The 26,207-nt window shown below is 44.0% G+C and overlaps 1 protein-coding gene across 1 annotated transcript in view; it reads right to left on the bottom strand.

The window, feature by feature from the left end:
- The window catches only part of ADAMTS18 (ADAM metallopeptidase with thrombospondin type 1 motif 18), a 209,733-nt gene that overhangs the window by 57,877 nt on the left and 125,649 nt on the right, over positions 1-26,207 (bottom strand). Inside the window, exon 12 of the mRNA XM_029610622.1 lies at positions 24,308-24,456. Within this exon, the coding sequence (XP_029466482.1) occupies positions 24,308-24,456 (149 nt within the window). The remainder of the gene's footprint in view (positions 1-24,307; positions 24,457-26,207) is intronic.

Below are 26,207 nucleotides of genomic sequence, written 5' to 3'. Positions count from 1 at the left end.
TTGCAAATGATAGCATGACTAATGCAGTGATTTCTCTTTGTAGCAAATTTAGTTTAATACAGACAAAAATTAGGTTTTTATGCAATATCTAGACAGAAGTCAAATTCTACTCTTTTTTTTTTCTTTTTCAAAATTTTCATCCTCCATTTTCCATCCCCAAAATGGTTCTGGCAGCTCTGTGGAATCTTTGTGCACCTGTTGACTGGGAAATACCTTGTCCAAATCACACCCTCAGGTTTGCTCACTGGGCAGCAGGGGGTGCTATGGTAATAGCATCTTGTCTCTCTCCCGTGCCCTGAGCATATCATCCCCGCTACATGCCTAGGCCCAAACTGCTCCAACAACCTTCTTTTTAGGGATGTGAATCGTTTTTCAACGATTAAAATTATCATCTGATAATGTTTATATCGTCTTAAATCGTTATAGAACACGATACAATAGAAATTCTAACGATTTATCGTTAAAAATCGTTAAATCGTGTTAGTGCGCACTAACTCGAGTTAGTGCGCACTAACTCCCCGTTAGTGCGCACTAACTCGATTTAGTGCGCACTAACTGAAAATGATACAAATAAACACTTTCCAGGTCACTGAAGGTCAGTTAGGAATGAATATGTGTTCCTATTGGCTGGCTGCCCTCTTATCTATTGATATTACCAAGGTTACCACTGAGGTGATGGTTGGGGGGATGGGAAATGGAACTGGAAACTAACGAACACCAACAGAAAATGAAACAAAGTGTTCACACTTCCCAGGTCAGTAAAGGTCACTTAGGAATGAATATGTATGTATGTATTCCTATTGGCTGGCTGTGCTCTTATCTATTGATGTTACCAATATGGTTGGGGGGATGTGAAATGGAAACAGTTGGAAGCTTGACAAAAAAAGTAATGTAATGATCAGCACTCACGTGACTAGAACTTGTTTGTTTATTATTTTTGTTAGCAGGCACCTGAAATGCTAGTGCATGTTGAATTTGCCAATCACTGTGCATTTTAGAAAGGTGGTCCTGGCTGGAACTGTACACAGTTCAAATATATGTAATTGATTGTTGGTAAGTGTATTTTTTAAGTAGCCACACTGGCACCAGTATGTTTACTTTTCCTCCTACTTAACTCACTAGCTCAGCTTTGTAAGAAGGGCTTCTCTGCTTGTGTGTTGTTTTTGTTTGGTGTGAGGAGAGCAGAAACATCAGATCTTTATTCAATCTACTACAGTCATCTCTTACAGTGCCCTATCCCTATTAATACCAGGAGTGTTGTGATCTTCCTGCACACAGTGCCCTAACCCTGATACCAGTCTGAGACAGCTCCCTCCCTGCATTACTAGTGAGAGGCTGGCTTCACAGACAGGGGGGAGCTGCCTGACCCTCACTCCTGACTTCCCCCATGTCCCAGCTAGTGAATGGTGTGTGGGTGAGGGAGGGGGGGAGGATGGTGAAGTCTGAGACAGCTCCCTCCCTGCATTACTAGTGAGAGGCTGGCTTCGCAGACAGGGGGGAGCTGCCTGACCCTCACTCCTGACTTCCCCCATGTCCCAGCTAGTGAATGGTGTGTGGGTGAGGGGGGGGGGGAGGATGGTGAAGTCTGAGACAGCTCCCTCCCTGCATTACTAGTGAGAGGCTGGCTTCACAGACAGGGGGGAGCTGCCTGACCCTCACTCCTGACTTCCCCCATGTCCCAGCTAGTGAATGGTGTGTGGGTGAGGGGGGGGGAGGATGGTGAAGTCTGAGACAGCTCCCTCCCTGCATTACTAGTGAGAGGCTGGCTTCACAGACAGGGGGGAGCTGCCTGTCCCTCACTCCTGACTTCCCCCATGTCCCAGCTAGTGAATGGTGTGTGGGTGAGGGGGGGGTGGATGGTGAAGTCTGAGACAGCTCCCTCCCTGCATTACTAGTGAGAGGCTGGCTTCACAGACAGGGGGGAGCTGCCTGACCCTCACTCCTGACTTCCCCCATGTCCCAGCTAGTGAATGGTGTGTGGGTGAGGGGGGGGGGGAGGATGGTGAAGTCTGAGACAGCTCCCTCCCTGCATTACTAGTGAGAGGCTGGCTTCGCAGACAGGGGGGAGCTGCCTGACCCTCACTCCTGACTTCCCCCATGTCCCAGCTAGTGAATGGTGTGTGGGTGAGGGGGGGGAGGATGGTGAAGTCTGAGACAGCTCCCTCCCTGCATTACTAGTGAGAGGCTGGCTTCACAGACAGGGGGGAGCTGCCTGACCCTCACTCCTGACTTCCCCCATGTCCCAGCTAGTGAATGGTGTGTGGGTAAGGGGGGGGGGGATGGTGAAGTCTGAGACAGCTCCCTCCCTGCATTACTAGTGAGAGGCTGGCTTCACAGACAGGGGGGAGCTGCCTGACCCTCACTCCTCCGGGGTATTGTGATCTTCCTGCACACAGTGCCCTATCCCTGATACCAGGGGTGTTGTGATCTTCCTGCATGCAGTGCCCTATCCCTATTAATACCAGGAGTGTTGTGATCTTCCTGCATGCAGTGCCCTATCCCTGATATCGGGATGTGTGCAAGAAGATCACAACACCCCCGGTATCAGGAATAGGGCACTGCGTGCAGGAAGATCACAACACCCCCAGTATCAGGAATAGGGCACTGTGTGCAGGAAGATCACAACACCCCTGGTATTAGGGATAGGGCACTGTGTGCAGGAAGATCACAACACTCCTGGTATTAATAGGGATAGGGCACTGTGTGCAGGAAGATCACAATACCCCTGGTATCAGGGTTAGGGCACAAGTTCTAGTCACATTGACTGATCACATTACTTGTTTTGTCAAGCTACCAACTGTTTCCATTTCCCATCCCCCATATACTGTCAGTAGGAAACTTGGTAACATGAATAAATAAGAGGGCAGCCAATAGGAATACATATTCATTCCTAAACTGACCTGAAAAGTGTCAAATTGTATCATTTTCAGTTAGTGCGCACTAACTCCCAGTTAGTGCGCACTAACTCCCGTTAGTGCGCACTAATCGGAAAAAACGATTTTTAACGATTTTTTAACTAAAAAATCGTGCCTAAGACGATTTTCTTGCCCTGCCACACGATTTCTATCGTTAAGACGATATGGAAAACGATTCACATCCCTACTTCTTTTATCTTCTGGGTTACCTGCACCACTCCCACAATCCAAGTCCTATTTTTTTAAAATTGGATCACTCATTTTCTGGGCAAAAGGAAGGGTTGGGGGGTTTTTTGTTTTTATTGGGGGTTTTTTAAGTCTGCAAATCAATCTTCTTGCACAATTTTGAAACTATAAATAGTGCACTTTTCCCTCAATGAATACCTACAACTTCAATAAAGAAAAAATAAATGCAGGAAAAAAATGTGTGCAAATGAAACCTTTGCAAAATGTGCTGTGGGATTCTTACCCAAAAGTACTCAATTTTTGGGATGTGCAGAATAAAAAATTTGTTTTGGTTGTTCATTTGTTTTGTTGGGACCCATATTCATTTCATTAGTTTCAATACAAAATTTTTTTTTGGTTTATTCATTTCATTAGTTCCATTCGTTTTCCATTAAAACATATGGAAGAATTATTACAGTCTATAATCGGCTCTAGAATAGTGAATTTTATATGAATTTTAATGAAACTTGGAAGAAGAAATCATCAAAAGGGGGAAAGAGCTGCACAGTACTTTAGACAATGGCAAAATGGCTTAAAAAATGTGGCTTAAAGTAACCTAAGACTCCACAAAGAAGTACAAGGCTTACAGGATTGGCAGGAGTTCTCTAATGCAAAGCAAGTGAAGCAAAGAAGCAGTAAGAGGAGGAAGAACAAGGTTTAGAAAGAGAATGGCAGCCCAGCAATAGTGGCATGAACAGCTGATGGCATCACAAGAGGCAAAGTGACACCAAAAGTGGCATCAGGACCCTAAGGCAACATGAAGGGGGAATGAAGCAGAAAATGTGGCAGAAAAAATCCCAAGGTACAGATAAAGGGACCAAATATCAGAAAGAATGGTATCAAGATAAAGAATTCAAAAGCATGGGAGAGGTACACAGCAGCATCCCAGATTGACAAGAAACACTTTGAGGACTTCTTGTCAATCTGGGATGCTGCTGTGTACCTCTCCCATGCTGGAGTATGCCAGGAGTATGCCAGGAAAATATAGGCAGAAAGAAGTTAAGAATATCAAGGTGTAAAATCTGTATGTGGCAGCAGGACTGAGTGGCACAATGATCTGAAGATGTAGATGAGGGGCAAAGCATTAAGGCAGAGTAGCATGGGAGATACCAGTCATTCCATTGGAGCATGCAGACAACCATAGAGAGGGCATATGACTCTTCCTGTCAAAGTATGGCTGCACCTGGCTGATCCACCAGTCCAATAGGATATGTTTGTGTCACAGAGTAAGCCATGCACTTCACAGGTAGGTAGTAGGTAAGTATCCAAGTGAACAGTACAGAGGAACTGCTAATGGGCTATGAAATCAGCTATGGTTCATGAAGAGGTTCCACAAGTGTTCAAAAGAATGGTCAGCCATGGTAAGAGCAAGAAATGGCAAAAAGGTGGTCTTAAAATCCTGAGGAGTGTTTCAGTAAGTTTGTAATGTAATCTATGGCTGAGCCTCAGTGGTAATGGTTTGAACCTGGCATGCCATAGTTGTGATAGGACTCAGTGGTTAGGGTTTCAATATGGCATGCCATAGCTGTAAGTGACAGGCCTCATTTGTAATGGGTGGAACATGGCATGCCATAGCTGTAAGTGACAGGTCTCATTTGTAATGGGTGGAACATGGCATGCTGTAGTTGATGTAAGTGATAGGACTCATTGGTAATGTTTGAAACATGGCATGCCATAGCTGTAAGTGACAGGACTCATTGGTAAAGTTTGTAACATGACATGCTATAGCTGAAAGTGATAGGCCTTATTGATAATGGTTGGAAAATGGCATGCCATACCTGTAAGTGACACGCCTCATTGGTAATGGTTGGAACATGACATGCTGTAACTGTAAGTGACAGACATCTTTGGAAATGATTGGAACATGGATTGCCATACCTGTAAGTGACAGGCTTCAATGATTAGGGTTAGAAAATTCCATGCAATAGCTGGTTAAGATTGAATGAAGCCAGAATGAATGGCTTTTAGTAGAAGAGTCAAAGGATCTTAGTGGAGTCATGCCCTTGTGGTGTTTGTCAAACACCAAATTGAGGCCTGATTCCTCTGACCTCCCCTGCCTACTTTGCCTCAATGACTGTTTGGGGTGAAGCAGGCAGAGAAGATCAGTGGAATCAGGCCTCAGGGATGGTGTTTACACCAACTCTGAGGTATGACTCCCTTGTCTCCCCTTGCTTACTTCTCCTCAACAACTGTTTGGGGTGAAGCAGGCAGTAGAGTCAAGCTTCAGTGGTGGCATTTGAGGAAAGGAGGCAGAGGAACTCAGCGGACTCATGCCTCTGAGGAAGGATATTTTAAAAGGAAGAAGGGGATCTTAGTGGAGTCATGTTTCAGAGGTTGCACTTCGTAAAAGAAGGCAGAGAATCTCAGCAGAGTCTTGCCTTGGATGTGGATGTTGGGGTAAAGAAGGCAGAGGAACCCAGGGGAGTCATGCCTCAGAGATGGATTTTGGGAAAAAGGAGGCAGAGAAACTAAGTGGAGTCATGCCTACCCTGTTGCATTTGGAGAAAAGGAGGCAGAGGAGCTCAGTGGAATCATACCTAAGAGGTGGATTTTGGGGAATAGGAGGCAGAAGAGCGGAGGAGTCATGACCATGCAGTTGTGCTTGGAAGAAAGTAGGAATACCAAGGATGGTATGAGGTGTATGGCAGTGTAAGGTTGCTGCTGGATGTGACCCCTGTGCTGTTGATGTAGGGGTACTTTAGTGTAAGGCTGCTGCAGGATCTATGGCAAGACCCCTTTTGTTGTTCATGTTGTGGTATGGAAGTAAAAGGTTGCTACTGGATGTGCTGAATGTGTTAGGAGGAAGTGAACTGAGTCAGACTCAAGTTGTGTTAGGAGGAAGTGAACTGAGTCAGACTCAAGTTTATGGATGGGGACAAGTCAGGAGTCAGCAGGGATGTACAGGCCCCAGTTTGGTGAATGGGGACATGTCTTCAGGCAGGCAGAGAGAGTCAGTGCATGTTGGCCCCATTATGTTGTAAGGGCAAGGTAGATGGATTTTGTCAGTGTATATTGGCCCCTGTGATGATTGTGTAGACACAACAGGACTCTGCATTGATGTTTTGTGGCCCTTGGATTGGCTTTTCAGGCTGTGGAGGCAGCAGCAGTGAAGTTACTGTAGTGTGGCCCAACTGGCAGTGTTGGGGACACAGCAGAACTCAGCATTGCATATCTTCCAGCCCTTGATCTTGCATCTCATGACTGGACAGGAGCAGCAATGTGGTGGTTGTTGTTGTAGTGTGGCCCAACTGGCGGTGTTGGGGACCCAGCAGAACTCAGCATTGTATCTCTTCTATCTCTCGATATTGCATGTCATGCCTGGAAAGGAACAGCTGTGTGGGGGTTGAAATGTGACCCAACTGGCAGTGTTGGGGGACACAATATTCAGCAGGACTCAACATTGTTGTGTTGTGGTCCTTGGATTGGCTTTTTGGGCCATGGAGGCATCAGCAGTGTGGTTGTTGAAGTGTGGCCCCGCTGGCAGTATTGGGGATACAGCAGGACTCACATTGCATCTCTTCCAGCTCTAGATCTTGCATCTCAGGCCTGGACAGTAGCTACAGTGTGGTGGTGGTTGTAGTGTGGCCTAACTGGCGGTGTTGGGGACACAGCAGGGCTGAGCACTGCAAACCTGTCCAGCCCTCTATCTGGCCTTTCAGGCCTGGACAGCAGCATCTATGTGGTTGGTGAAGTGTGTTCCAATTAATGGTGTTCCACATAGTGCAGGCAGACGCAGTTAGTCATTCACAGTCACTGCATGTTGCTGATACTGGATGTAGGCCCCATTGCTGTTATTGAGGCACAGCAGACAGAAAGGCAGAGCAGCCAGCAGCTACAGGACTTTCATGTTCCATTCATTCATCTTGCCACTCATATGGCAAATCTGGATAGCCAAGCAAAGGCAAATTAATTTTAAGGAATACTAGCTTCTCCATCAAGTGTGGTGATAGCCTGGAATGATGAGGGCTTATGATGTCTCCTGTCATGAAAAACACTCTTTTGCTGAGGACACTCGTTGGAGGACAAGAGAGATAGCGCTGAGCCACTCTCGCTAAATCTGGCCAGATCCTTGACTTGTGAGACCAATATTCCAGTACATCTGTCTCCTTGTCAGTGAGATGGTAGCTCAAATCTCAGTGACATGCTGACTCCTTTGGTAGTATTGCACATGAATCTTTCTCCCTAGTTGCTTTAGCGATCACCTGGGACAGAAGTGAGGATTATTTACATTTTAATGTGGAGGGTGTGCTAGGTGGAAATGATAGGGTACTGCTCTGTCTTGCACTAGTCTATCCTAAAGAAACCGAATTTTGACCCTTCAGAACTTGCTAATTATCGCTCTATCTCTAACTTACCCTTCCTATCAAAAATTCTCAAAAAAGTAGTCAGCCTCCAACTAACTGACTATCTAGAAAAACATAACATTCTCTTCCCATCACAATTTGGCTTCCGTAGGTACTTCAGTACAGAAACCCTCCTGATTGCCCTTACAGATTTTCTCCTCAAAGGACTGGACAAAGGCCATTCATACATCCTGGCATTACTTGATATATCATCCGCCTTTGACACCATTAGCCACAACATCCTACTCGACCGACTCTCTGAAATCGGCTTCTCAGGAATCCCACTACACTGGTTCGAATCCTACCTTAATAACAGATAATACAAAGTTAAAATAGGTAACAGTGAATCTAAAGCAATCGACCTATCCCAAGGCGTCCCACAAGGCTCTTCCTTATCCTCTATTCTCTTCAACATCTACCTACTGCCACTCTGCCACCTCCTTTCTGAAATCGGTCTTCCACACTTTATATATGCGGACGACGTTCAAATCCTCATCCCTATTACAGAGACCCTACCAAAATCCCTTAAAACCTGGGAAACCTCTCTCACTGCAATCAACAGTCTCCTCACCAGCCTTAACCTTGCACTCAATACAGCCAAAACAGAAATCATGATCATTTCACCCCAACACAATACCCTCACCCCCTACCTTCCAAATACCCTCCCCTCCACTATCTCCACTTCACTACACGTAGAGACCTAGGCGTCATTATTGACAATCAACTTAATCTAAAAAAATTTATCAGCTCCACAATGAAAGAATGCTACTGCAAACTTCACACTCTAAAAAAAACTTAGACCCCTCCTACACTTCAACGACTTCCGCACTGTTCTCCAGGCCATCATTTTCTCGAAAATCGACTACTGCAACACCCTCCTTCTAGGCCTTCCCAAAAACACCATCTCGCCTCTCCAAATGCTGCAGAATGCCGCTGCCCCTATCCTCACTAACACCCGCAAAAACGAACATATCACCCCTATTCTCAAAGAACTACACTGACTCCCAATCTCATCCCGAATCCCCTATAAGACCCTCTCCAATAATTCACAAAACGTTACACAATCAAAATATACACTGGCTTAATGACACACTATGCTTCTGCACCCACAATAGACCCACCAGATCCCACTATTTGCCATCCCTACACACTCCCTCTCCTAAACTTACACTTCATACCTCCACAAAAGAACGCGCCCTATCCATTGTAGGGCCTGCAATCTGGAATACTATGCCTTCTGACCTACGCCTAGAGCACTGTTCAAAAAAGTTCAAACAAAAACTGAAAACCTGGCTTTTCAAACAGACTTACATATGATACACGCACATTTACTTGCCACCCCTGCAACAACAAATCCACCACACTTCTACCTTTGCCTTTACCTCTTATCACCTTCTACCTCCTATCGCCACGTAAATAGCTGACCTTTTCATATTATGTTAAATTATATCTAAACTTATATTACTTTATTACATTACCTTAATTTCACCATGTAAATAGCTGACTTTTCATATTATTTTTTTTCAACTGCCTTTATGTTATTACTTTGTTTGAAATCAGTTCATTGTAAAGTCCATATGCTGCTTTTATGTTCCTTGTAAACCGATGTGATGTACCCAATGAATGTTGGTCTAGAAAAATCTTTAAATAAATAAATACATAGAAACATAGAAACATAGAAATGACGGCAGAAGAAGACCGAATGGCCCATCCAGTCTGCCCAGCAAGCTACGCACTTTATCCTTTTTTTTATTTATCTTTTTCTATCACCCACCTGTTACTATTGGCTTCCAGTACCCTCCAGCCCTAATTCCCCTCCACCCCACCACCAATGTAGAGAGCAGCGCCGTATCTGCATCCAAGAGAACATCCAGTTCAATTAGGGGTAGCAATCACTGCAACAAGCAGGCCACACCCCTGCCCCATACTCTTACCCACCCCTGTTTTGGTTTGTTATTTTGAGATGTCAGCCCTCCATCCTTCCACTCCGTGAAAGTGGAACACCAACCACTGGCATCCCACTCCGTGAATGCCTCTGTGGCTACTGCCGCTTCATGCAGTGTTTTGCTGCCTTTTTATTCACGTCCTCTAGACTTGATGGACCCACAGTGTTTATCCCACGCCCCTTTGAAGTCCTTCACAGTTTTAGACCACCACTTCCTCCGGAAGGGCATTCCAGGCATCCACCACCCTTTCCGTGAAGGGTGGTGGATTGGTTCTTAGTCTTCCTCCCTGGAGCCTCAGCTCGTGACCTCTGGTTCTGCTGATTTTTTTCTGATGGAAAAGGTTTGTCATAGTCTTTGGATCATTAAAGTTTTTCAAGTATCTGAAAGTCTGAATCATATCACCCCTGCTCCTCCTTTCCTCCAGGGAGTACATATTTAGATTCTTCAATCTCTTCTCGTATGTCATCCGATGAAGATCCTCCACCTTCCTGGTCATCCTTCTCTGTACCGCTTCCATCTTGTCTTTGTCTTTTTGTAGATACGGTCTCCAGAACTGAACACAGTACTCCAGGTGAGGCCTCACCAAGGACCTGTACAAGGGGATAATCACTTCCCTTTTCTTACTCGATATTCCTCTCTCTATGCAGCCCATAAATAGTCTAACCTGACCAGTGATGTATTTCCTCCTGTGCTACATCCCTCCTCTGCCCCAGCCTCTAGCGCTCTAGCTGACGGATCTTCTCTAGTAAGCCATGCAGGTATGCATGCTCTGGATCCCTGGACTTCAGCCCCAAGGCTTCCTTCACTCTTAGGTGCAAGGTATGAGTGACACATTGTACACCATTGGATACTGCTTTGACCATATTAGAACCATTGTCGGTGATACAGAAACATTCATTGAGACTTCTGGCTCTTTGATCCAGCTGCCAGCCCTCCAGCATTTCTCGAATCGCTGCTAAAATATTGGCAGAGGTATGGGAATTGTCGGCCAGGTGATTATGTAACAAAGCCCACCTGCGTCCTGTTGCTCTGGCCCCTGTGGAGTTGCTGCCTGCCCCTACTTTGGCCAGGTCCCACCAGTGTGCCATCAGAGAGAGGAAGAAGTGTGAGGCATTTGTGGATGTCCATATGTCGCAATGTGAAATTCACACTGCTGCCCTGTGCCTTCACCAGCAGCGCCTGCAGATGGCTACGACAATGTTGTACAAATTGGGGATGGCCTTTCTGCTGAAAGTGGTCCTGGAGGGCACTTTATAGTTTGGCGCTAGAAGCTGCTGCAAATTACTGAGACCCACATTCTCAATGACCTGCAGGGGCTGATCGTCTAAAGTGTTCATCTCACCAATAGTCCTTGTCACCACTTTGGATGCTGCCTGCCTCTTTCCCCATGACAGTTCCACTGAACACCATCCCATTTCCTCCATTGTGGGCTGTCGCTTCTTAGCTATAGTTGGGAACTGCTGCTGCCCATCTGCCACCTGACTGGTAGAAGGAACCAAATTCTTGGAAGGAGCTTGAGGAACACTCGTCCCCTTTTCAAAGACTAGTGTCCTCTTGCAGAAGGAGCCCCCTGACTACAACTACTACTACTACCATCTCCAGATGCATATTGAAGGGAATACTGTTTCCTCAGTAGATGCTCCATTCCATAATTGCTTAAGTGGCCCAGTTGCTTAGCCTTGGATAATGTCCTTTCTGCAATAGTTACAACGCTCAAAGCATGGGTCCTCCCTCATTTGAAAATAGCTCCAGATCACAGATTTCTTTCATGATCCCTTGCCTCTGTCTACATCTTTTGGGGTGGATGAAACTGCTGGTAATGAAGTGGGGGTCATCACAGATGGAGCCTGAGGAACTGCAGCAGAGGATTCACGCATCTTCTGTTCCTGCACTATCAGTGTGGCCTGCTCTCCCTCCTGCCTCTCTCTCTCTCTCTCCTCTGTCAGTGAAGTGGAAGCTAGCACAGTACTGACTAAACCTCCTAATACAGGGTCTTCAGCTAATGCCTCTCACATCTCTGCTTCGGGAAATCCTTTCAAGAGAGATTCATCAAGCTCTGAATAAGAAGAGGATGACAAAACTGATCTTATAGCCTCTGCTGCACTAACGGTTTGCAATGGTGATTTAGGTTTCACCACATGTTCTTCTACTTCTATAGGCACTGGAAGTTGTACTCTGCTGCTACTAGTAGTGCCTCCTTTTCCCTCACCTCTGAGATAGCAGGATCTGACTGAGACACTGATGGAACAACTGGCATATCCTCCCCAAGTCTCAACTTCTTACAGCTTGACATGCCTGTCTCTCCTGCTGACATTTGGGATTTGAAAAAATCCCTTTTTAGTAGGGGGACCCTGTTGTCTATCTAGAAAATCCCCTGCCACCAACTGCGGGCTTCCCACTTCCTTTGCCTGAAATGATAGATATTTTAACTGCTTCAGTGCTGGACAAAAGATGTTGTCAATTAATCTTTATTTCTGAAAATTTGGTGGATTGATGTGGGACACACTGATGACACCAGTGTGACTAACTACTACAATGTTCCTTCTGTGTGTAAGGAACAATGAATACATTACAGTAGAACAACAATTTAGTATTTTGCTCTGCTAACTTCAGTGCATGCAGATGCGCACACACAGAAAAAGCAAAGAATGATATAATGCTGTTCTATGTGTGTGAGTGGTACTGGTAAAAAGCAGTGCAGTGAGTGCACTAGTAATTTAAATGCAGTAAAAAAATACCACAAAGTGGTTGGCTGTACCTGTGGTAGTAACTGAAACAGACTTAATGCAATCTTTGTGGATGCACTAACTAATAGACATAGACCTAGACAGAGAGTTAAAACAGCCTCTCTATCAGGCTGATACAGTAAGGACGCGGTAGAAAAAGTGCGGCAGTGCCGGGCGCCCGCTCGTTTGCCGCACGCACAGTTCGGATCACATACCGCTCAATACAGTATTTAAATAGCATGCAAATGCAAGCCGTGTCCAAAGCGCATCCAAGAAGCGTCCATGAAGTGCAATCCATTTTACTGTATAGAGTGCTATACAGCGCCTATACAGTATCCTGGGTGCGCTGGTACCTGTCATTTCAAATGACATTTGAAATGACAGGTACCAGGAAGTGGATCCCAACTTAAAGCAAAAGAAAAGGATCAGAGAAGTATCAGCTGGCTTAAACTCTTGCCTGCCCAACCTAAAATCCAACGCACCGGGAAAGCCATGCTTCAGGATCGGGCAAACTTTCCCCCAGCACCCGCTCACCTGCCCTGGCCGTGTCCATGGGTGCCGGTCTCCGGAACAGCCCCAGTCCTGTCTTCCCTCCTCCCGGGGGCAGCCGGCGGTGAGAGCGAGAGCGGCTTCAGCAGCCCGGGGCGGATCGGGCGCTCCCCATGTGAGGCGCGGCTTCCAGCAGCCCTCGCCGGCGATGGTGAATGAGCACATGAGCGCACGCCGTGACCTCGGACGTCCAGCCGGGGGCTCAGGTCACAGCGTGCGCTCATGCACTCATTCACCATCGCCAGTGAGGGCTGCTGGAAGCCGCGCCTCACATGGGGAGCGCCCGATCCGCCCCGGGCTGCTGAAGCCGCTCTCGCTCTCACCGCCAGCTGCCCTCGGGAGGAGGGGAGAGAGGACTGGGGCTGCTCCGGAGACCGGCACCCATGGACGCCGCCAGGGCAGGTGAGCGGGGGCTGGGGGAAAGTTTGCCCGATCCTGAAGAATGGCTTTCCCGGTGCATTGGATTTTAGGTTGGGCAGGCAAGACTTTAGTTATGGAGGTTTAGAGGTTATGCTTGGAAACAACAGGTCCTTCCTTCCTGCTCCGGAGCTGTCAGCGCACCCGCACGGGAGATCGGCACCCATGGACACGACCAGGGCAGGTGAGCGGGGGCTGGGGGAAAGTTTGCCTGATCCTGGCTCCTCTAAAGGTCTTGTCCTGGGGGGCTGAGGGGGGTCATTTGCCAGTGAAATTTCGTCTCTCTGACCTCACGCTCCACCCTAACGCAGGGGTAAGGGTAGGCGGTAAATTAGCAGGTTAAACACACGGCAAAACTGCAGGTTAAAAAGGCAATAATCGGGGCGCACGTTACTGTATGGGAGGGAATAGCTAATCCGATCGTTTACATCTCATATACATGCTGCGGGTGGAAAGGGTTACCCATTGATTTAAAGAAGTGGTAAGGATGGGTTAAAAGGGATAGTGAATCACGGGTTGGACTAACGCGGCCAAATTGTGAGTAGAAAGCGGGTTAGAAGCAGGGTAACCATGGCCAAGCTTTACTGTATAGGCCTGTGTGTGGGATACTGTGGCAGAGTTCAACTATAATGCTGGTACTACACTGGTTAGCAATAGGTTTAAAATTAAATAAATTACTGCAAAAAGATCCACTGCCAGGCAGGCAGCCTGCAGTGCCTTCCCCCAAGAGGGGAGAAGGGGATGATGGAAAACACTAACCTTCCTCTATGTCAGTGGCAGTGACAGTAAGATGTTTAAAAACAAATTTTAAAACCTGTGCAAATTGACACAGTGTGACAGCAGCTAAGAACATAAGAAATTGCCATGCTGGGTCAGACCAAGGGTCCATCAAGCCCAGCATCCTGTTTCCAACAGAGGCCAACAGGATTAGAATAGATGGAATGTCTCTAATCTTCAACCAAAGCACTGTTGATACAGAAGACTGTAGAAATACAGAATTCAAACACAGCAGCAAAGCAGGATATGTCCTCCATGAGGGTGAGAATCCAACTGCAAGCTGAAACAGTCAGGGAATACAACAAGTAAAAACGATCAGTGATTCGCTGAGTTAGAAAAATACTTCTCTCTGGTATGTTCCCTTGTTTTGTCGGTCCGGTTTCCATGACAACAGATCCCATTTCTCCTCTGACCTCACACATGAGTCATAGACATGAGGGCTGGTTACTTGGGAAACTCCCATATGATCTGCCCAGCCTCAGACTCTTATCTCTTTAATGCAGCCAATGCTTTTCAATAGGGAAACATAAACGAGTGAAACGAATCACATATGTCTCATTTTAGGTACTTGCTCATACGTTTTCGGGAGCAAACAAGTCAAAAATATTCATTATCGATAGACCATTCATTCTAAATGAATGCATATCCCTACTCAATTTAAGGGTTGGCCTGAATTGCTGTAGTGCTTTTGGAAGAAGTAAAGCTTGCCCATGTTTTCCTGTGACATTGTTCTATCTTCCTCTAATTGTAGGTTTGGTCACAAGATGTGGCACCTGAAAACTGTGTGAGCAAATTGACTTGCAGGCATTTTGTACTTTTTCTGCTCAAAACTTTAACCTGAACCATCTGTCTTAAGAAGTTCATATATATAAAATCATTGCACATGATGAATAAAAGCAAAAAAAATAAAAATAATGTTTACTCTCCAATTTTTGCAAAAGAGAATCTTAAAAATAACTATGGTCAAAAATGATCACATGCTGCTTAAAAGATTATACTCAAAGGAACCTTTAAATGTGCAACTAGAAAATTAGATGCAAATATTTTAGTGTTAAAAACAAGGTCTAAGGTTTAAGAAATTGCATTGTTATCCTATTTAATCTGTTTACAGTAACCAATGAACTGAGTGTGACCATAGCGTAATTTTGTAGTGAACAAAGAATCATTATGTAGTGTAGTATTCTCAACTATGGGCTACATACTATATTAAATCTCTTGAGTGCAATCTGGTTTTGCCTATGAGCTAAGTTATTAAATTAGGTAATCTATTTGTTTCTCAGGAAAAATCTAAATTGCAAAATGTTTTGATATGTAAAAACCAGATCCAAGAAATAAAATTGCAACAAGTTAGGACAACATTGATTTTAGCAAATTTACAGAACTTTCAGAGTATTGTGAATGACAGTTAGTGAGCTATTTGCTTAATAAGTTCACGCCTAAATCACAGGGTCACTTGGGCAAAATTTCAAAATACTCTAGGGCACTTTGACAAAAAAGATCTGCCTTGAATGTGTTAACAGAAATAAATCAGGTTTCCAATGAGCAAAATTTGTAGGGAACATTTCCATTTATATGTGGTTACAGCTGTTATAGATAGGAGAACATTACTTTCTCATGTCTTTATGTACACGCAACAAGAAAAATGGTAGGCTAGACTATGAACTATCAGAGACGAATATTTGTTAATGCTGTTGGTAATGCAGTACTCTAAAGGGCAGATTTTCAAAGGGTTACACACCCCCGAAAAGCTGCCCCTGCCTGCCCCTCCGCGCACAAGCCCCGAGATGCGCATATGTCCTGGGACCGAAAAAGGGACGGGAAGGGGGCGTGCCCGGGGGCGGGTTCAGGGGGCAGGACTGGGGATTAGGGGGCGGTCCGTGGGCGGTCCCAAGTCCTCCAGCACAGCGGCCTGTGCCAGGGGATGGTGAGCCAGCGCGCTCAAGTTACACCTGCCTCAGGCAGGCATAACTTCGGATATAAAAGGTAGGGGGATTTATTTAGGGCTGCGGGGTGGGCTAGATAGGGGAAGGGAGGGGAAGGTGGGGGGGATCGCAAAAAAAGTTCCCTCCAAGCCCGCGCCAATTTCGGAGCGGCCTTGGAGGGAACGGGGAAAGCCATCAGGGTTCCCCTTGGGCCGGGCACATGCAAGGTGCACAAGTGTGCACCCCCTTGCGCACGCCAACCCCGGACTTTATAACATGCGCGCGGCTGCGCGCGCATGTTATAAAATCGGGCGTAGATTTGTTCGCACCGGGTTGAACAAATCTACGCCCGCGCATAAGTTTAAAAATCTAGACTAAGTGTGTATTGGTATTAACTAAATTATTACTTGCTTACTAAATTAATAGGTTTGAAACACATTGAGAAAACCTGAACTCTAGCACCAAAGCACATACAGTATATGATACCAGAATGCTGAACAGAAAATGCTTATCCAAGAAAAGTCACATGCAATACTTTAATACCTTGTCTTTATGTGATACATTTCATTTACCTGGAACTCAAGTCTAACCCTTTGAATTTATATTCCTCTTCTCAAGCGTATTACCTTCAGTTACTGTAGGTATTTCCCTGTCCCCAGTGGACTCACAAGCTAAGCTTGTACGTGAGGCAATGGAAGGTGGAGTGAAGCAGCAATGGGATTTTAACGCTGGTGGCCATGGTTCATAAGAAACACGTTTTTGTCTGCGATGACATTTGTGGCATTATCTCCTCTTCCAGTAGATCAGTGGAACTGCTTAATGAATCCCATTCCACCCTACAGACTGATCCAATTTCTACAGTCTCTGCGATGAGTGCTTATTATGAGGTGAGTTTAAAAGCTATGACTGTGCATTGGTTAACCAGAAATCCTGAGCAGTGTCTCACAGAGGGAACTGTAGCTGCCTAATGCATGCACATTTTCCAAATGCTTGTAATTCTGTATATGTTCCTTCTCAGTTGGGAAATGGTCAGAAATAAAATACTGAAAGCAGTATTGGTATAGAATCCATGCTAAACTGTTGCCACAGGCAAGATAATATACCTTATTTTGGCCAGTAAGCCTTATGGCCTAGTGAGACCAATGCATTACTGGTAACATGGCAAATTGCATGTCCATGGCTCATAACACATTTTCAATACCATAATCAGCTAATAGACAAAACACTAGTAATCCTCAAATTATCAAACTGCTTTCCTCTTTCCTTACTCATGCTATGTGCTGAGTGCTCTGCCTCTGGGACTGAAGAGTGGGCCTTTTCTTTCTAGTACAGCCCTCATCTCTGGAATTCTTTGCCAAGATGCAACCATTTAACTAGTGAGGTTTTTAGATCATGGGTGGCCAACTCCGGTCCTCAAGCACCTCAAACAGGTCTGGTTTTCAAGAAATCTGCAGTGAATATGCATGAAATAGATCTGTATGCACTGCCTCCACTGTATGCAAATCTATCTCATGCTTCTTCATTATGTGGTACCCTGTTTGAGGACCGGAGTTGACCACCCCTGTTTTATACAATTGATTAAGGCCTGGCTCTTATCTCTGTGTCCATGTGGTGTCAAGTTTCTTTTGTTTGTTTTTTACATTTTAGGTTTGTGATTTTTATTTTTACTTTGTTATTTTCATATTTTTGATGGTAATTTGTTTGCTCTGCATTTCGCTGTAACTTCCTGGCCTTTTTTTCTTCACCATGAGTACCTGTGTGGAAAGGCAGGCCAAAATAGCAATAAAATAAATAAATAAATCGTATCTGCCTCCTATCTTTTATTTGCCCGATCAATTTTACTTCCATAATTTCAAGGACCTAAATATATGTACTCTAGAGGAGAGAAGAAACAGGGCAGAATATATTGGTAATTTTGCTTTGTAAAGGTATAGCACCAGGCCCAGTGTTCGAGCTGGCATAAAGAAAGAAACTTTCAGAAAGGTTCCAGGCTGATGACTTGGCTTGACCTGGCAGAAAATCAGCGCTGGAGGATGAAAGAGACAGTCAAATACCTCAAAGGTAAAAATGAAGAAGCAAACCGGTGCTTCATAATGATTTAGTCCTTTCTGTACTTAAATTATTAATCCCTTGGATATATTTCTTGTCAGCATTGTTATTAATGGCCATATTTTACTGAAAACGTTTAAATAAATAATTAAGATTTTAAAAAAAGAAAGAAGCAGCAGCAAACCTGATCTGGAAGAAAGAATGCTTTACAACAAGAGGTCACAGTATGAAGCTCCAAGGGGATAGACTCAGGAAAAATATCAAAAATTATTTCATAGCAGAAAGGGTGGTGCATGCATGCATGGAACGCACTCCCACGATAAAGGAATTCGAGAAGATCTAGGCCAAGCACAGTGAGCGGAAAGTCTATGGCTTTAGAATTAGAATTAGGGCATTAGAATTAGAATTAGGGCATCCCGACAGTGAGGTTCCAATTATAAGAAAAGTAGTCCAAGTGCCTGTAATAAAAAATCTCAGCTGAGCTAAAAAAATCTAACTTATCCCTATCAATTAAAAAGCAGAATGAAAATACAAACAAAAACCAAACTTTGAAATGTTTGTATGCTAATGCCAGAAGTCTAAGAAGTAAGATGGGAGAATTAGAATGTATAGCAGTGAATGATGACATAGACTTAATTGGCATCTCAGAGACATGGTGGAAGGAGGACAACCAATGGGACAGTGCTATATCGAGGTACAAATTATATCGCAATGATAGAGAGGAGCACCCAGGAGGCGGTGTGGCGCTTTATGTCCGGGATGACATGGAGTCCAACAGGATAAACATCCTGCATGAGATTAAATGCACAATTGAATCTTTATGGGTAGAAATCCCTTGTGTGTCAGGGAAGACTATAGTGATAGGAGTATACTACTGTCCACCTGGTCAAGATGGTCAGACTGATAGTGAAATGCTAAGAGAAATTAGGGAAGCTAACCAAATTGGAAGTGCGGTAATAATGGGAGACTTCAATTACCCCAATATTGACTGGGTAAATTTATCATCGGTACATGCTAGAGATATAAAGTTCCTGGATGGAATAAATGACATTTTTATGGAGCAATTGGTCTAGGAACCGACAAGAGAGGGAGCAATTGTAAATCTAATTCTCACTGGAGGACAGGATTTGGTGAGAGAGGTAACGGTGGTGGGGCCGCTTGGCAACAGTGATCATAATATGATCAAATTTGAATTAATGACTGGAAGAGGGACAGTAAGCAAATCCATGATTCTCGTGCTAAACTTTCAAAAGGGAAACTTTGATAAAATGAGAAAAATTGTAAGAAAAAAACTGAAAGGAGCAATACAAAGGTAAAAAATGTGTAAGAGGCGTGGTCATTGTTAAAAAATACCATCCTAGAAGCACAGTCCAGATGTATTCCACACATTAAAAAAGGTGGAAAGAAAGGAAAATGATTACCAGCATGGTTAAAAGGGGAGGTGAAAGAAGCTATTTTAGCCAAAATCTTGGCTCTTCAGTTACTCATGCTGCAGCCTGCTTTACATACAGCAGTATAAGGACTGTACAGTAGGGTTGGCCAACTGGATCCAGAATTTCAGGACGGGTTGATCCAGTCCTAGTTTTATCCCACTACATGCAGGGACTTGTATTCTCACTTTTAAGGAATGCAATAGAGAAATCAGACCTACAAGTTCTTGCATGCCATGGGGGTAAAATGAGGACTGGATCAACCTATCCTAAAAATCTGGAGCCTGTGGCAACCTAGAGCCTCAGTACAAGCACTCTGATTCACATTGGCTCATAATGGTAGACGTAGCTAAACATGTAGAGCTTTCATTTCTAATATAACCTCAAAAATTAACCAGAAAAATCTTAGTGGTTTTGTTTAGCTGCCATCTGACTTCTTTAAATAAAATACCACAGCTTCTCTAAGTACATGTTCAGTTGGAGAATAAGATCCCATTAACAAAAATAACAGCAGCTGGCATTTTTTAACAAAATCTATTACTGTGCAATATTGTGGTATTGTGGCACCCACGGGGCTCAAATACTCATCAATCACAGCCTTGGCTGGACTCAACTTCTAGCATTGAACAACAGCTTCCTGTTTGCCTCTGACAAGGTCCTTTTAGTGCTGGAGAAAACAGGAAGTCATGCACGCGACACCTTGAGTCATTCCATCTTATTCAGGCATCTTGAAATTTCTGGAACTGTTCTTAACTGGTTCACATCTTATTTACCTGGCCATACTCAGCGACATCTTCAAGCTGGCACCATAATCACATCAGGGGAACCTCAATGTCCTGCACTTTCTGTGGCACATTTTAACCTTTATATGACTCCTGCTTTATGCTAATGACATTCAGCTTTCTGTACCCAAACAAAGCTCCTGGTCTGCTACCAATGACTTTTTGAACATCTATTTTTCAACTATTGGCGCCTCACACATAATCCCCTGGCTCTTAATCTCGATAAGACCAAGACTACGATCCTAAACAGGCTCCCTTTAGATGTTGTCTCCTCTGTTTTTCATTTTGAGAATTTAAAAATTAAAGTATATATGTAATCTTGGCAGCATCCTTGATCTAGAATTGCCAATAAAGTCTCAAATAAGATCTCCGATGAAATCATCCTTTGCTAAGCTCCCGATGCTGCACAGGCTAAAGCCATGATTTTAGGAAAACCTTGCAGGCTTTGGTTCTTAATTCTTTGCTCATAAATCTCCCAGCTAATATGCTAAGAGCACTAAATGGTACAAAACTCAGTGGCCAGACTCCTAACTGGACTCATTTATTTATTATTATTTTTATACCAACATTCAGTCTGAGATATCACATCAGTTTACATTCAGGTGCTGTAGGTATTTCCCTATCCCCAGAGGGCTTACAATCTAAGTTTTGTACCTGAGGCAATGGAGGCTAAAGTGACTTACCCAAGGTTACAAGGAGTGACAGCAGGACCTGAACCCTTGTCTCTTGGTTCATAGCCACTGCTCTAACCACTAGGCTATTCCTCTTCCCCTAACCACTTGGTCCTCACGATCATATTTCTTCCATTCTCCTTGCACTGCACTGGCTAACATTACTATAGCATGAAAAGTTCAAAATTGTCATGCTGCTACATAAACTATTATATCACAAAGGTCCACCTGGGCAAATGTAATTCCAAAATGTTATGTTACCACCTGCACTCTCTTCCAGTCTTCCAGTCACTTTTTATTGGGGGTTCTATCATTCCATTCTGTTCATTTATCATAAGTCCAGGTTCTTGCCTTTTCCATGATCAGACTTCAGTTATTAAATAAGCTCCCCGATTGTATTATTTATTTATTTTTATGTATTTATTTGTTTGGTTTTTCTATACCGACATTCAATATGGCATATCACATCGGTTTACAGAGTAACTCATAGGATAATATGACAACGGTGTCTTATTATTTTTACATTGTAACAGAATAAAATAAAATAAAATAAAAGTTTAACAGTTTGGAACTATCATATGATATACAAAGAAACAAAGTGACTTAATTTAACCATTTGGAACTCTAGTTTGGAACATAAGGGAGTATGAAATGCTGAAACGGAGGTGCCTTATTCTTCTTGAAGGGGTAAATAATAAATAACTGGCGTTTTAGACACTTGAATAAGGGCTCGGTGGCTGAGGTGGGGGAGGGGAATGGGAGAGGGGTGGGGAGAGGCTGTTGGGGGCTTAGAGAGGGGTGAGGAAAGGAGTGAGTTTAACCATGGTTGTAGGGTGAGGGGGATGAAGTTAACTCGTTGGCTGGAAGGCTTTCTGGAATAGCCATGTTTTTAGGATCTTCTTGAATGTCTGGGTTGAGGGTTCCGTTCTGATTTGGGTCGGGAGTTTATTCCACAGTGAGGGGCCTGCAGTTGAGATGGCGCGTTCTCTTGTTGTGGTAAGGTGAGCCAGTTTTGGGGAAGGAATGGTTAGTAGTCCGGTGTTTTTGGATCGGAGGTTTCTTTGCAAGTCGTGTGGTTGGAGGGTGTCCTTTAGCCAGTCTATCTTTTCATTGTTGATGGTCTTATGCATGAGGGTTAGGGTTTTGTATTGTATTCTGTGGGTTATGGGGAGCCAGTGGAGGTCTTTAAGAATGGGAGTGATGTGGGTGGAGCGCTTGCTGTTTGTGAGAGATCTGGCAGCTGCATTTTGCAGTAGTTGCAGAGGTGGATGCTGGGAGCCCGAGGAGGAGGGAGTTGCAATAGTCTAGCTTCGAGAATAGGAGGGCCTGGAGCACTGACGTGCAGAATACAAATTTTGAAAACAAATAAATAGATGCTGAAAACTGGGCTTTGATGGGTAGCTGTTAAACATTTATGCTATAAATGTTTATTTTGCAAATTGGTAACATCATATTTAAGTATTATTATTCTGTAGCACCCAGCAGCCAATCCCTTCTTTTTTTTTTTTTTAATAAGGGGGGTCACCTAAGCCTGTAAACATTTATTTAAACTAGTACAACAGGGGTGACCAATTCCAGTCCTCAAGAACCACAAACAGACCAGGTTTTCAGGATATCCACAATGAATATGCATGAGATAGATTTGCAGGCACTGCCTCCATTGTATACAAATCTATCTCATGCATATTAATTGTGGATTTCCTGAAAACCTGGCCTGTCTGTGGCTTTTGAGGACCAGAGCTGGACACCCCTTTACTACAATATTGCTTTTTAGGTATTCATCAATTTTATTTCTACAAAATTTTAGACGTTAATAATAATCCTCCCTACAATTCAGTAAAAGCCCTTTAGTCTTAGCCATGTCTTCTTGCATCTGTTATGTAACTGTAATTTTGTGGTGATACAATATCATAATAAAATAATTCTGGCCAGCTTTCAACCAGGAGAGTGCTGGGATGGAAGGCTGAAGTTCTGTTTTTGAGCCACCAGGTGGCACTGCTATAGAGAAACTACACAAGTGGGTAAGGCTTGGCCTGCATGCAGTCCCAAGCCTAGCCCCAGTTACCCTGCCCTGAGAAGCTGGATTGATCCACAGGGCTCCCAAAAGAGGAATATTGGGGAAGATACGTTGTTCCCCTCAATTCAAGAGTTAGAGGGCCAAACTGTGAGAACCCAGAGGAGACCCGTGAAGTCTCAACCCAGAAACCCCGTCTTGCTTTGAACCTGTGAAGACGTGAACCAGAAATCCTGCCTTGCCTTAAACTTTGGAAATATCTCAACCTGCGAATCCTTGAACCTAGAAATTCACAACTTGCTTTATAATTGTGAATCGCTTGCCTTTCCTTGTATCCATGAACCTAGAAACGTTTTATTGCCTTGTATCTATGAAGCCTTTAGCCAGAGACCCTTGCTTGTCTTGAAACTGTGAAACCTCGAGCCTGAAAGCGAGTGTCATAATTAAACCTGTTTAGCTGTTTAAACCTCTGCATTGTCCCGGAAGAATGGGAACCTATGTCCTACTGTTTAAATCCTGGAATCTAGGAACCAAGTGTGGCTTATACTTGCGTGACCCCCCCCAAGCTAAAATAGGTTCAGTTCATGGGAAAATGATAAGTCAGTGAATAGAATATCTTTATCAAAGCAAACTGCAATAACTAACAACACAGGCAAAGACAATTTTAATAAATGCATTAGAGCGGACTATAATTTAAGCTGTAATGTGATACGCTTACAGTATATACTGTACACAGTGATAGAAATACAGTACATCATAATTCATAAAGTTTGCCCACTGTTATGCACTTACAGGTAGATTTTCTAAGGTGCGCAAGAGCATCCATGTGCACGCGCTACCCAGCGCACACATGGACGCACCGATTTTATAAAATACGTGCATCGGCTCGCACATGTTATCAAATCGTTGGGCCGCGTGTACATGCACGCCGGATTTTGTAACCTGCGTGCGCATGTGCGCGCAGCAGGCGCAAGGGGGGTGAGGATTTAGGCAAACTTTGCACTGTGACGATCCCGGCCTACCCCAATTCCCTACCCCCTACCCTAACCTCTCTTCCCCTTCCCCTCTCCTCCCCTTCCCCTTGCCTCCCCAACCCCTAGCTTTTTCCCTTTCATTTTGTTTTCCTCAAACTTACTTCAGGGCCGAATCTGAAGTAAGTTGCGCGCGCCGGCAGCCAGCCGGCGCGCAAAGCTCTGGGACAGCAATGAATGCCGCAGTCCCAGCCTGCTCCCCCACCCCCAGGCCCACCCTTTCCAAGAGGCCCAGCACTTAAGTGTGTACCGGCTTTTACGCGCGTGGCCGGACCTCTTGGAAAATTCATCCTGCGTGTGTAAGGCCCTGCCACACGCGTAAAGACCGGAATTTACACATGCCGGGCATTTAAAATCCAGCCATTACAGTTTGGAGATAGGTTTAGGTAGTACTATGCACACGGAATCAATTAACGCCTCTCTAAATGAAGAGCTTTATGAATGATGTGAAATAAAAAAAAGAGAAATAGTTTGAATTTTAAAAACAACCTTTCCACATTTCCTACTTACTTTGGATTGTCGCACTGCCTCTCCTGATATGTCACTCCACCTCCACAACTGCGGGAGCAATCTGACCACCCAGACCAGTCAGACCAGAGGCCATTAACTGGTCTGGGACCGTGATCGCCATATTTTACACACTGGCCTCTTCGACACCACTGTCAAATAAGACATATCAGTTTATAAATATATACGTACATACATCTTCAGTTCAAAACAATTCCTGCACATGGACGCATGAATTTTAGAATAAAAATAGATACTAAAAAGGAGTAAACATCAATCGCAAAAGTAAATTGTTAATGATCACAATGTTAAATTAGTCTTGGATTACATATTCTTTTCTTATACAGTACTTTTTTTTTTTTTTTTTTTTTAAATCTCCTAGCAGTTTCTTCCTGCTAATTTGGTTTACAGTCCAATCAGAACTGACCTTTATTGAGGCATGGCACAATGAGCCTTAATTCACCACAGCCTGGTAAATTTTCCCCACTATCCTCCTCCCCAGCTCAACCCGGCCATCGCAGGTCTTGCCATCCTCTGGAACCCGGCTAATGTGAATCTTTAGTTTGGTCACCGGGTGTCACCAGTGAGGAAGGGCTGAGATGCCCTCTCCCACCCACAGGATGAGAGGGTTGCCTTGGCAGCATTCCCCAGCCCTGGTTGACATGGAAAGCAGGGGCATGGCCTGGGGATCCAACCCAGGTCTTCTGCACAGCAGCGCACAGCACTTGCCACTGACCCACTGGACCGGGCTTGCCTTTACTTAAACTTTCATAATAATGAACATCTACTTAGGGCCAAATTACATTAGCCAATTCTATCACAATTAAGGGGGAGGGAGGGACTTTATGTTTTCAATTGTCAAGGTAAAATTAGGGCATGTTTTAGATAGAGGCTTGTGTCTTGTACATCTTTGAGTAATAAAATTAGATATCCAAAGTTATATGATATGCCATAACCATTCAGCGTTCACCAATGTGCAGAAATCAGGCTACATAACGAATGACTTCCCTAAAGTGCAGTAAAAATTTCTATTTGAAAACCTTTTTGCAATCCAAGTAAACATGGACCTGCTTCATTCTGAACATAACGCTCCAGGGTGATTTTCACTTGGCTGTGAATCATATGCAGCGTATGAAATATTCAACCTGGCCATAAATAATCGACATCAGAAATAACATAAATTCTGTGAACTATAATTTCAGAGCAGGCAAAACTGTGGCCTCAGAAAGTTCTTGGAAGATGGGGAAGGAATGAGGGTAACAGATTTCTTTTGACTCGGATACTTTGAATCCAAAGGGCCCAACTCAAACTTTTTATATTTCATCGTACATTTGAGCACTTACTGGGACCTTACTTGCTGGCAAAAGCCTTAATTAAGCGAATTAAACCAAGGAAAGTCAGATTTTTCCAGTCTCGGGATGCAACTGAGAGGAGACCTTGAAAAAGGATTGCATTGTGTCCTCAATTGTCAATGGCAGAAAAAATAAATGGTAAAAATTTTAGAAAAATGATGAAAAGAAGGGTAAAAATACAAAATATGACCCCAGGAACAAAAGTTCAAGACATGAAGCAAATTCTGTTTACAAGAACATTCCTACCAGCTTGTAGGTATAATCCTGTTCCAGAGGTAAAAATGTTTCAGTTACGTAAACAGAGTCCCAGATAATCATTGACATTTTGAATAATTTGAATCATCTCCAGTCTTCCGGCCTACTCTCATATTTAGGGTTGTGTTACCAAAATTACCTATTATTTTACATATTCTTCTTATATAATTGTCCTTTATGATTTACTAGCTTCAGTCATTTTCCAGAATTTGCAATTGCTGCCATTCCCTCATATTGGTTTGGTTATGTGGCTTGTATCCGTAGGGATGAACGAGGATCCCATTAAACTGTAAAAG

This window comes from Rhinatrema bivittatum, chromosome 7, assembly GCF_901001135.1.
Source record: "Rhinatrema bivittatum chromosome 7, aRhiBiv1.1, whole genome shotgun sequence".
Taxonomy (NCBI): Eukaryota; Metazoa; Chordata; class Amphibia; order Gymnophiona; family Rhinatrematidae; genus Rhinatrema; species Rhinatrema bivittatum.
Note: the sequence above shows the minus strand (reverse complement) of the source record. Positions and strands in the feature narration are given on the sequence as shown.